Below are 13,837 nucleotides of genomic sequence, written 5' to 3'. Positions count from 1 at the left end.
ACAAATGAAAAAAAAAGAAGGAAAAAAAAAGTATTTTTTATCTTTACCTTAATCATACTTTCAAATTTAAAGTATATTCTAAAACTTATCATAGTCACTCTAACCAAGCAATAAAGGAAAAATTTTCTTATTTCTGTTTGGATGTTTTTGAGCAAATTAATGTTTGTGTCATCAGCATTGTGTTATTCTCACTTATTATATCAGATGTTTTGATAAGCTAGAAGCTTACAATTATTATTTGATTGTTGCTATATGATACTGATTAAGTATTTATACTTGAAATGTTTTTTCAATAAAAGTAAAAAAATTGCTTACATTCAACAGATATTATACTTCTATTACTACATATCTCTTATAATGAATATACTTGAAGCTTTAAATGAATTGTCTAGAGTTTGAAGATTTTTTGTGAAAGCATTTTCTTTTTGAGTTGTATTAGATGAAGTACTGAGTTTCTTCTTTGATTTATTATTATTATTTAAAGATATGTCTTCTAATGAAGTTTCATTATGTTCAATATACCGAAGTTTTTCCAGTGAACAATGAAACAAATGAGTTTTAATATTACTAGTGTTTAATAATTTATCTTCTGAATTAGACTGAAATGACTCAGAGGATGGAACTTTTGAAGTAGGTAAAACTGGAGATTTCTCTGGTGAAGCACAAACAGATATAATAGTAGGTGACAATGTTTTACCTTTTCCTACATTATATTTAGGTGATTTATTTTCAGCTGTATATTGTGATGTCGATTTTAAAGTATATCTTTTATCAACAAATGATTTTCTAGCAGTTCTAGTCATAGGTGTACTTTGTAAAACCTTGTTGACTTCTGGAGATGATGAATTAGATAAAATTGTCTGTCTGTTATTATTTCCATTAGGACTGAGAAATGGTTTAATGGATGTAGATTCTTCTTGAGAAGGTTTTTCAGATTTTTTATTTGAATTATTTACATTTTTCAATCTATCTTCACATAAATGTGTTTCAGGTTCTTTAATATTTAATTTACAGTATCTATCTGTAGCTACTTTATCTACAATAATAGATAATTTTTTTGGACTTACATCATAATAAATAGAAGAATTTGATAAATTATCATTGTAAAGATTTTCACTAGATGTTTTTTGTGTAGAAGTAGTAGTAGTAGTAGTAGTTTCATGCTTATTACTTATATCAACTTCAAAGGAATCATCATTTGAAGATAACTTCGAACTATTACTCAGTTTCCTCTTTCGTTGTGGCCTCTCATTATGTAAAGGAGAAATGCTATTATCATCTGTTGTAGAAGATAATGTTTCATTACAAAGTTCACTGGTATTGCTAAATAGCTTCTTTGGTCTTCCCCGTGGTCTCTTTGTCGGAGACAATTTTTTGGATGAAGCAGAAACTGAACTTTGATTAGAATCTGTAAAATTATTGGAATTGATATTTTTATCTTCCAAATAATTCAATTTTTGTTGCAAAGAAAGCTGATTTTTGACTGAATTATTATCATCAGTTTGATCTTTTGTTTCATCTCCTGATACTACTTTCTTATAGTCATTTTCATCCTTTTTTTTGTTGTTAGAATTCTTTTTTCCTGGTGGTCTACCACGTGGTCTTTTAACAGTACTAGCACTAGAATTATTAGCCAATGTAGTTGATTTAGAACTTAACTTTGTTCCCTCTGCTATCTGAAATTTTCTTGGCCGTCCAGGAGAACGTTTAACTAATTGTTTTGAAGAAATAAGTCCATCATTAATTGTTTGTTTGGTGGCTTCTTTCACTGCCTTATTTTCTTTTTCACTAAAATTTAAAATAAAATGAATTATTTAAATAATTCACTAAATATATCAAGCATTATTAAAAAACATTATTCATATGCATTATTAAATTATTTTATTACAATTTTATTTAAAGTTAAGTATTAATATTACTTTAAGATATTCCATTCAGTATTTCTTAATTACAAAATTAAAAAATCTTAGATAATTTCTAAAAAAATTACTGATTGTTTTTTTTAATAAACGAACTCAATATTTGTAAAAGCAAAGATAGACATTTCGTACATTAATAATAATGTCCACACTAATAGTTATTTAAAAGATGTTTTTCTTTGAGATGCTCTTGTATATGTTACTTCTGAGACATAGATAAGTAGAACATTTTAAATCAGATAATTCTTATTACTTTGCTAATTCTTAAACATTGCTAATGTTGAAATCATAAGAACAGAGCAAATAAACTTTCTAATAGAACTATCGTTAAAACTATTATTCTGCTGTTAATTATAAATTACATTTAACTAATTTTTAATTTTATAACCTTCTCTTAAATAATATTGCAATTAAACAATAATTTTTCCCAATGCTTTTTAAACTTGATTGTTTTCTAATTAAATTCAAAACATTAAAATATTTTACATGTTTTGAATTTAATAAATATATATTATAATTTACTAATTTAACAAAAAAAAAAAAAATGTTAGAAACTTCTTTAGAATATAAAGTTGTTTGAATTCTTTAGTGATTTTTTAATAAGTTTTTTTGTTAAAGGCTCTATAAATATTAAATCTTCAGTTGTATTGTATGTTCTTTTATATCTATATTCAAAAGGTATCAATTTTCAATGATGGATCAATGTTTATAAAAATTTTAAATTTCTACACTTCTAGAACATAATGCTTTCTCTCATTATTTTATATGTATAACATATTTTTTTTAAGTTAAATAAATAATAAAGGAAAGGTCAGGTCACCAGGAAATTACCATTTGTGTAAATTTTACAAATGAAAAAAAAAGAAGGAAAAAAAAAGTATTTTTTATCTTTACCTTAATCATACTTTCAAATTTAAAGTATATTCTAAAACTTATCATAGTCACTCTAACCAAGCAATAAAGGAAAAATTTTCTTATTTCTGTTTGGATGTTTTTGAGCAAATTAATGTTTGTGTCATCAGCATTGTGTTATTCTCACTTATTATATCAGATGTTTTGATAAGCTAGAAGCTTACAATTATTATTTGATTGTTGCTATATGATACTGATTAAGTATTTATACTTGAAATGTTTTTTCAATAAAAGTAAAAAAATTGCTTACATTCAACAGATATTATACTTCTATTACTACATATCTCTTATAATGAATAGGCTGTAAAATTTTATTTTATAAATTATGTCAATTTTAGAATTTTATATGATTATTTCAAAATATTAATTTTATAGTTAGATGTATGCTGTTTGATTTTGAACATACACTTACATTTTTTACATTAATTTATGTTCATTACTTTCAATCAGTTTATTCATCAATAATCTAAACAAACTCTAAATGAAATAAAATAACTTACTTTTTACTATCATTTTCTTCTTCTGCCAATTCTTTATTTACAGTTTCTCCATTTAGTAATGTTTTTCCTTCCTTTTTAGTATGTAATATTGCAGTTCTATTTGTACCTTTTGATGTTAAACCAAACATTTCCATTTCTATACCTGATTTCTATAATGTATAAATAAAATCCATTAATGTTTATTAAAAAATAATCTAGAAATAGAATTAAAAAATAAATAGAAATTATCATCATGAACATTTTTTCTTCCCAATTTCTTTTACTTTATTTCTCTTAAATTTTGATTGTAGATGTAATTATAAATAAGTGAGAAAAAAAAGTGGGAAATGAATATTTGAAATGCAATAAAACTGCATTAAGCATCAAAAGAACAAAATGGCCATTAAATCACAAAATATTCTTATTGTTTTGTTTCATTCTTGTTGCATTTTATTTTGTGTTATAGTATATTGTACTATATCTAAGGGCTTATCACACAGTCCTCAGATATAATACAATATAGTATAGGCCTAAATAAATAATAAGTGGGCAAGAAGTTAATTACAATCTATTTTATTTGTCAAATAATAATAATAATAACAACAACAACAACAACAGTAAATGCTAAAATAAACAAAAACTTAAACAGAATAAAATTTTTAATGTTGATAACATCCATTAACACGAGTTTGAGAATCAATTGCTCAGTTTCTATTTAATGTAAAAAAGCAAAATGGAGAAAAAAAATCAACAATATACTTCTAAATAGAAACTTTTAAATAATTCTCCAAGAATCATTATAGAGAGAGAAAGAAATTATTGGACACTTATCAAAATGAGAGAATTAAAATTGCATTGGCATGGTGACATTTGATGATAAGGAAGCCGTGCCGGCCCTGGATATAATCATTGGAAGCATTATATGATATTCTGGTGTGTAGCATCCATGAGCTAAGCTGTGTGAGGTTTGTGCTCTGTAAAGCTGTGGTCACACCATGTGATTTCCAGCTGTGCAGGTGACCGCAACTGTAACAAGTGTGTGTTGCACGTGTCTTCTCGTGGTCACACATTATTTGCTGATGTTGCAACTCGGAAACATGTGACCCTATAATAAACCAATAAAATTACGGTAGCTTGTTTTTGACTACTTTCATGAGTTTACTGACATTTTACGTTTTACTTCAAAGTATTTACAGAATTTTAGCCACTTTTCTTATTAAAATGGCAAGTAGTTCCTTTTCTGGAATGAATAAAGAAAAAAGGCAATTATTTTGATAGAGCTGGCGAGAATACACAAAAAGATTAATTCTTCATTTTATCAAAGATTTTAAATCCCACAGATATTCGTGAAGCCCGAATAAGCTCGATCAATCTCAATTCTGTAAAAGTATTAATCCGCTAACTATCCGCCAAGATGATGAACTATTTTCAATATTGTCACCGTATGATGTGGCACAAAGGCATTTGCTGATTGGATGCATGTTTGCAATCGGCGCAAGTATAACAAACTTTTTGTTTCTAGTTGCAATTGCAGTCACGCCAGTTTTCAAAGGGGGTTTTACTAGTTAATGGGAACAGCCGTCACAATTGTAGTTGCCTGCATGGCTGGAAATTGCATGGTGTGACCATGGCTTAAAGCGCATGCACGAATGTGTATAATCTGGCTGCTTTACATGATTCAAATATTTTTGCCATGGAAGCTATCCCATTCTGACACTACAGCATTTCCATTGGGAATATGCATATACAAATATACAACAGCAATCTTATAATTTTTTTTCACATATAGTATAGAAATTTGTAATAAGATATATAATGCAGTTATAATAAAATATTAATTTTAATTAATTCAAAGTATGTTAAAATATGAAAATAATTGCACAATATGTATTTATATTTTAGGAAATACTAGGGCAGAGGTGCTTCCACAGCTTCCATAGACAGTACGTCACTGTAAAATTGGGGGGGGGTAAAATGTCTCTGATAATTTCAGGATAAAACATAATGGCAAATGAATGTTTACAGCATGGATTTTCCACAATTTTTAAGATATAAGTTTAGACAAGTTAATGACAAGCTAACCTACATCTGTTTTCAACTCTTAAACACAGATAACTCATAAGTTATTCATACAAGATTATGGTAAATAAATACATTGTATAAATATTAACTGCATAAGCATGTAATCATAAATTAATTTTAAAAATCACTTATTTTACATCTTTTTATTTTGAATATTTATTTGTTTTGAAATAACAACAGACCAGACATCACACTCATTGACAAACACAATAAAATCACACACATTATAGACATAGCCATTCCAAACACTCACAATGTACAAAACACATGCACTGAAAAAATTAGCAAGTACACAGAACTCGCCCAGGAAATAAGGCATCTGTGGAGGATGGAAAGGGTTTGTACCTGTCGTTCTCTCCTGTACAAGTGTGATACCACACACACTACACAAAAGCCTGGGAACATTACAATTGAATAGAAATACATACATCACACTTCAGAAGGCCACTATATTGAATACATGCCATATTATTAGGAAATTCCTGAATATAGACACTGACACACTTATTTAATTTTAGTTTTGTTTTAGTTGCTATGCCTTGACTCTGGTCTGGCATCAGTGTGAACCGAGTATAACCCACTAAACCCAACATAATAATAGTAATAATAATGCAACTATTTAAAATGAATAACAATTAGAATTATAGTATTTTTTAATTCTTTCTCATTAATATAATTTATCTACTTAAAAAAATTAATAAATAAAAACTTTAAACTTTTTACATTAACATATTTACTAGTGTTGTAACGAATAGTATATTCAGCCTCAGGCCGAATATTCTGCCAAGAGCGTGGCCGAATAGCTGAATATTCGGCCAAACTATTCGGCTTGATTAACGCACGTACGAAAATTGGCGCACAAACCGCATTATGGCAAGGATCCTGCTCTCTATTGGCCCGCTGTCACTACGCTTCGCCAATCGCATTAATTCTTGGCAGCTGTAGCAGACAGACAAGAGCGTCATGGAAGTATATGACAAATAATGATATCAAATGTGGATAACGATGAAATGACCTACAAGTGTAAATAACGAAAAAAGAACAGAGAAGGACCGCAAAGTGAAAATAAATATGAAATTGAGTCGATAACATAATCGAACAAGTCGAGGCAGCTTATTGGCACGAAATTCACAGCCGTCAATGCCAAACAATCGTTGTCATAGACTTCGGAAAGCTAAATGCTTGTAATGAAAGTCACTTAGCGTGCACGGGCGAAAGCCTGGGGCCGTTCGGGCTATTGGGCTGTCTCGAATCTGTGAAATCATAACTGTGACTTACATCGACATCCTGTCTGTCTCTCCTCCGTTATCACCAGACTGAGTCATGTAATTGTAAAATGGAAACGCTACGACGGAAAAGTGACGAATTGAAAGTATCGTGAGCGCGTACTATGATGTATGCACAGGCATACGTGGATTAAAGCGATAGAGGAAAGAGAAAGAAAAGAGCAAAGACGAGCGCTTAAAAAGGATAGGCAGGGTCGGATCCTCAGATGTGCGAGGATTCTCCAACGATAGACGTATACGTGTTCTGATCTTTGTAATTATAAATTGTGAATACATGCAACTAATATTATTTTCTTTTTTATTTTGTGCATGTTACAAGTTATAAATAAATATAAACAAACAACACTAACTCAATAACATTAAATCTAAATACCAAAACGATTAATTTACTGTGTTTTTGTTATTTATTACTCCTATTTTTTGGTATTCGGCCGAATAGTGATTAGATATTCGTTATTCGGCCGAATAGGCCGAATACCGAATAGTAACCGAATATTCGTTACATCACTAATATTTACAGTAAATTTTAATAATACATTTTAGTTCATTTTATTTATATTAATTAAATATTAAACATAAATTATTCTCACCTTAGGTGGTGTAAATGCAAGCTCTTGAGGCAAGTAAGTCTTAACATTACTGTAACTCTTAAGGAAAAAATAATAATATATTTTATTTAATCTAAAAATTTAAAAAATAACTGTCAACAGCAAATAAATTGTTAGTCACTTCAGAAACATTAAATTTACAATAAAATGTATTCAATTCAAAAGTTCATGAAATATATTCTAACTTTATCTTTCTTATATTGTTCTTTCAAATGTTTTTATAAATATTTTAAATTTAATATTAAAGATAAAATTAAATAAAGGTGGAAAAAATGTAATGTACAGGTTAGATGCTGCAAACAAAAATTATTAAAAACATTTAAGTATCAATAAAAAACAAAAACTATTTGAATATTTCCATTAATAATTCTTGTTTTTATATTTATTCTAATAATATATAACTTTTTCAAAATATTTGAAGATATTTGTCTTATTTCATTAAATTCTTCTATATCTCTAGTTTTATTTACATTTATTATATAAAAATTTTTTAAGATTTTATTTTATTTATTTATTTATCTTTCTTTTATTATGTTGATGTAAAATATAAAACATATTAAGTAGTTTGTCCACACCACAGTCCATGTCTGAATGTGCTTGTTTTCATTGCATTATATACAGTTCTTTTTACTATGGCTTGCATTAATTGCTTTATGTAATTGAATACAAAGTTATAAAATTATTTCACATTTCTCAAAACACCAGAGGAGTAAGAATGGTTCTTATTGATTACCATTGAGCTATTTAGTTTTAAAAAATTATAAAATCACTAATAAATTAACTTCTTTTTATAAAATTAAGTAAAAATGTGATAAATTATAGTTTTTGTAAGTATATTAACAAAATTTATAAAAGTAGTCTGATTCAATTATTATTATTATTATTACTTTTTAAAAAATTTTGTTTTGTGCAAGTAGAGTCTAAAACTTAACTGAATTAAATTTAATTTGCTATTTTATTAAATTAACATGATGAATATTTTGGCTTATCACATAGTTCCTGGATGTGCAACTGGCTGAATCATGGAATAATGCAAAAGGCATTGGTTCACATTCTATAATTAAATATATTTTATTTTTTCAAATGAAATACACACAGTATATACTGTACTCTTTATACATCATTCAAATAATTTTATCTTTCTTGTTATGAATATCACTACTTGTGATATTCATAACTTGTGTATTTGCTTCACTTATTTTAACAAAATAAAGATCAAACAGGAATATGAAATCTATTATTATACTTTAATTATATATTTATAAAAAAATAACTTACTTTATCCAAACTTGTAAATAATTTTGATGGCAAAGATGGTTCAACAGGAAAATCTTTTAAAACAAAATTTGTAGTTTTTGATATTACAAGTCCTAGAGCCAGATCACACACTGCATATAATTTCTAGAAATAAATAATAATTCATACATATTGTAATTTTCATTCAATTTCAATTAATATCTTCAACTGTAAACTTTAAAATCAACAGAGGTAATTGATATATTTGTGAAATAGTACTTAAATACATAATCTTTTCTAAAAAAATACCTGTTATTGATTCTTTGGTTCTTTTCTTCTTGTTTTAAATGATCCATATTGAATAAATAGCAATATACATATATATTGAGTGGCCAAAAAATTAGACACACCACTTATTTAAAAGTAAACCAGTCCGAAAGTGACGTAGTGATGTAACAATGCAGAGTTGGTTACATAAGGAACATTCAACTTCGGATGAGATAGTTATCATGGAAGTTAATGGCAAAATGGGTAAGAAGAAAGATTTAAGTGGTTTTGAACAAGGGATAGTTGTCGGTGGAAGAAGAGCTGGTGCGACCATCTCTGAAATAATGACTCTTTCAGATTTTTCTCACCCAACAGGATCTTGGGTGTTTAAGAATGTGACAGTTGAGAAAAAAACTTCAAGTGATAAGGACAATTCTGGTCGAAAAAGGCTGGTGAACAAGAGAGGTGAAAGGCGATTAGCACACATAGTCCTCAGCAACAGAAGGGCAACAACATGACAAATTACAGTTGAATTCAATGCAGGTGCATTACAAAGCATATCCCAATGCACAACAAGACAGACTTTGCAAAGAATAAGCTTTAGCAGCAGGAGACCATCAAGAGTGCCTTTGGTATCACAGAAAAATAGGAAAAGGTTCCTGTTTTGGGTCCAGGAATGATGAAATTGGTCACGTGAGGACTGAAAAAAAAGTAGCCTGGTCTGATGAATCTTGTTTCCTGCTCCATCATGCAGATGGCAGGATCAGAATATGGTGAAAACAGCATGAATTCATGGGCCCCTCCTGCCAAATGACAACTCTTTAGGCTGGAATTATGGTGTGGGGAAGGTTAACCTGCTTCCATGGCCAGCTCAGTCCCTGGACCTCAATCCTATGGAACATTTGTGGGACAAAGTCGAAAGATCACTTCAAAGCCTGGAAACTCCACCATCCAATCTGACCCAACTTAGAGCTGCCATTATGTCAGCATGGGCCAACATTCCTCAGCAATGGTATCAACAACTTGTTGAGTCCATGCCAAGAAGAATATCAGTGTGATCAGAGCGAAAGGTGGACCAACTCGTTATTACAGGGTGTGTCTAAGTTTTTGGCCACTTAGTGTATATAATTATGATATAAGTAATTTTTTCTGCCAATGCTAGCTGTTTGATTTCAAGATAGGTGTCAATTTTTAGGCAACACATAATATCCAAAATCATTTATGTATACTAATTTGCCAGAACAACAAACACGATTTTAACAATATGAAAATGTACTATGACTAGACAATGCTTAATGAGCAGAACACAGATAATATTTTATTCATTAAACTTCAATAAAAATTAAATACAAATGTGCTATCAAGGAGTCTCATAACTTTGTAGTGTTAGCTTATTTAGTGTTTGATGGAGGATCTCTGATGAGTAACAATGATGTTATGCCATATAAACTATATAATCATCAAAAATAAAAATAAATTCTCTTCATGCATCAAAGANCTGTTGTATATAAATTTTTATAATTCTAATAATGATCTCCGTTAAATCATCCTATAAATAATGCAGTACGAAAAATAAAACCATTTTTTGGTTGTTGTCTACCTCCATATTAGACTTACTACACATAATAGGAGTCCAAAATCTCTCTACTTTTGCTTAATTGAAGAAACTTCAAGGAAACAATGAAATGTAGGAAGGAAGGAAATAAATAAAAACTCTAAAAGCACGGTCCATTTCTTCCTTTGATCTAATTCACTCCAGGTTACGTATTCTAGTGTATTATTCTATGTAATTTCTATCTTATTAAATCTCTAACATTCCAATTATAAAATTACATTTAAAAAAAGGATTTAATTGATTTGTGCAGCAGTTAAAATTATTATTACAAAATTTTGAATCTCATTACATTCTTTACTGAAATGAGCAGACATATGTAAGTTTAGTGAATATTTAGAATTTTTTTTTTATACATTACAATAGATGATAATATAGTGTAATAATAAACAAGTTTGAAATATTTTAAAACTGCTTATCAGTAACATATGTCTTGTTTATAAATAAAAAATTACAGACAGTTACTGAACTATATAAGAATGATATGTAGTTTAAATATCTAAAATGTTGTTAATTCTCTGTTCATTCATGATTAATTTGTCAATCTACATCACTTAAACAGAGTGATAAATAACTATAAAATTTATTCATTTTCAAATTACAAATGAGATAATTGCTTTAAATAGGCAAAAAAAAAATTAAAGTATTATCCGAATAAAATTTTTCAAATCTCAAATGTAATCCATAAAATTCATAATTTGGTGTATGTGCTGCTTATTTTTAGTTTTAATGGAAACACAAAAATGTTCACAGATAAGTTTGTATCTTGGCAATAAACTTGAATAATGTGTTTTGATTATTTTATGTTAAAAATATTAGTAATATAAGAACAATACAATTATAAAGTACAGTCCCACAAGCTCAACTTAATGTGGACTGAAAAGGCAATAAGTTACCAAAAATGATAAGTTTGGTTATTCACAACTCAAAATATTAGGGTCAGTCAAATGAAAATGAGATAGATGGGAAAAAAGTAAGTAAACTGTTTATTATTTCAAAAGTAATCGCCATAACTGTTAATACATTTACCCCACTGTGAGACAAGACGGTCAATGCCTTCATAGAAAAATGTTTGATGTTGCCTATGGAACCATGATTGTACCCAGGCATGCACCTTTTCATCCAAAGCAAATTGACGCCCACAAATGTCTTTCTTTGGGTCTCCAAAACTACGGAAATTGCATGGAGAGAAATCAAGACTGTATGGAGGATGTGTAAGGACTTCCCAGCAAAACTTCTGCAGTGTAGTCGAAACAACATTGGTAACATGTGGACAGACATTATTCTGCAACAGAATGATGCTGTCTGTCAACATTCCTGGGCGTTTGGATTTGATGGCATGCTTCAATTTTTGCAAAGTTTCCATGTATCGCTGTGCGTTAATTGTGGCACTGTGTTCCAGAAAGTCAATGAGCAGCAGGCCTCCTTAGTGATGTCGGACGCACACATGACTCGCCGACCTCACTCTGAGCACATCTAACAGACAAACGGCACAGCGGTGAACGTTTACGCTGTTCATTCCTGATTCCTAATGTATTGAGGGCACTTCTATACACACACCTACCTGCATTACCAACTTCCGTGCCACACTCACTTGTTATATAGTCTGTCTCGTTTTCATTTGACTGCCCCTAATACATTACTACAAAGATTTTTAATACATTAATTTATCTATTAAAAATCTTTTACAAAGTATTATATGTGCAAATTCATATACATATTAAACTACATACCAATAGTGACTATTTTCTATTTATAGTTAAATTTTAATTTTAAAAATATTAAGCTTGCAGTGGCTACCTTTGAGTTAGTGACATTCATGTCATAGCATTTTGCAGTAGCACTTTAGGAAAAAAGTTATACTTTTTGTTAACATTTGGAATTGATGCTATTATTAAGTGTTGCCAGTGAAGAATAATAACTTATTTCATCCTAGTGTCAAAGAAGTAAACATTAGATTACATTTTTCTTGAATAACATGATGAGTTTTATGAAATGTCAAGTTATCAAAGTTGCATTTCTGGGACTTTACCGTACTATTATAATGTTTTTAATTATATTGTTATCTGTAATACTAATTGTTATTTATAATGTTTTTATTATATCTGACTTTTTAAAATTAAAAAGAAATAATTCAGAAGAAAATATAATAATTATGCACTGCTGACCAAGCAAAATGCAATACCATGTAGGATGTTTCAATATATATAGTCAATCATGGTGTTGCATTATACTTGGCCAATAGTGTACTTTCTTAAACAGAAATATTATAAATTTCTTACCAAGTTTGCTAAATCATCATCACTTGCTTGCTTATCTTTTGTTTGTTTTATATTTTCTATTAGTCTCTTAAAGAAACTGAAACTGTAGTTTTCATTTTTTGTCATTAAAGGTTCCATTAAAAACCACAAACACCTATAAATAAAATAAATTTAATATATTTAAATTTATCTCATACTAGAATAGTCAGTGTAAATGTTTGAAAGTATAACAGTATTTGTTCCAAGCATATTTTATTGATTCATGATCATTAGTTATTTTGGCTTACCATACATTAAAATATGATTTCGATTTCCTTATCATATGTCATAAATTAAATTATAAGTATACAAGAATCTTCTTATTGTAATCAATTTGGAACTTGCCTGTACAATAATAATAACCAAGTGATAATATTAAGTGAAGTGAATAAAACTACAATTAGTGAAAATTCTGATTTTATTGATGCTGATATTAAAACAATTAAAAATGTACAATAAAAATTAATTAATTATAATTATTATTAATAAAAAGTACTGTAATTCATTCAGTTTATATTTGAAATAAATACCAGCAATTTAAACCATTGCATTGCAAGTACATAACAATTAAAATTGATAAACGTTTGTAGCATTGGTTAAGAGCAATAACTGATGCCAATTACAGTAGACCCCCTATAACGCACGTTCCTATAACATGGCAAAAAAATTACGACAATATTCATATAAAGATGCTAAAAGGGACGCGTAAAACGTCATCGCAGAGGAGCAGCCGAACTACTTTCCGCAGTTCAGCGCCACTCTACGGAGAGTTTAGGTGGGTAAATTGAGTTTACTATTGTCTGTACAGTATTATATATAAATTGTATATAAATTAGGTACTGTACATATAATTATATATTAATTATATATAAATTAGGTACTGTATATATAATTATATATTAACTTAATTTATTGTAACTTTATTATAATTATATATATACTTTCTGCCACCTGGCAACACGCTACGGAGATTTTAGGCTAGTAAGTTCAGTTTATTATCATCTGTACAGTATGTAAATTAGGTACCGTAAGTCTAATACAGCACTAATTTTATACATTTCTTGTGAAAGAAACACTTCTTATTCAACGGCCATAAAAATTATTTATATTAATGATGTCTCCAAAGGTCAAGTTAT

The 13,837-nt window shown here is 28.7% G+C and overlaps 1 protein-coding gene across 1 annotated transcript in view; it reads right to left on the bottom strand.

Annotated features, from left to right (window-relative positions):
• Window positions 1–341: 341 nt before the first annotated feature.
• LOC111636082 (sister chromatid cohesion protein PDS5 homolog B-like) overlaps window positions 342–13,837 on the bottom strand; it is a 133,018-nt gene continuing 119,522 nt past the window's right edge. Inside the window, exons 22-26 of the mRNA XM_023381252.1 lie at window positions 12,684–12,816; window positions 8,565–8,687; window positions 7,269–7,325; window positions 3,332–3,480; window positions 342–1,788 (exon numbers count right to left, since the gene is read on the bottom strand). Coding sequence (XP_023237020.1) covers window positions 342–1,788; window positions 3,332–3,480; window positions 7,269–7,325; window positions 8,565–8,687; window positions 12,684–12,816 — 1,909 coding nt within the window. The remainder of the gene's footprint in view (window positions 1,789–3,331; window positions 3,481–7,268; window positions 7,326–8,564; window positions 8,688–12,683; window positions 12,817–13,837) is intronic.

Source organism: Centruroides sculpturatus, unplaced genomic scaffold, assembly GCF_000671375.1.
Source record: "Centruroides sculpturatus isolate CEXI.00-Female unplaced genomic scaffold, Cexi_2.0 scaffold962, whole genome shotgun sequence".
Classification (NCBI taxonomy): Eukaryota; Metazoa; Arthropoda; class Arachnida; order Scorpiones; family Buthidae; genus Centruroides; species Centruroides sculpturatus.
Note: the sequence above shows the minus strand (reverse complement) of the source record. Positions and strands in the feature narration are given on the sequence as shown.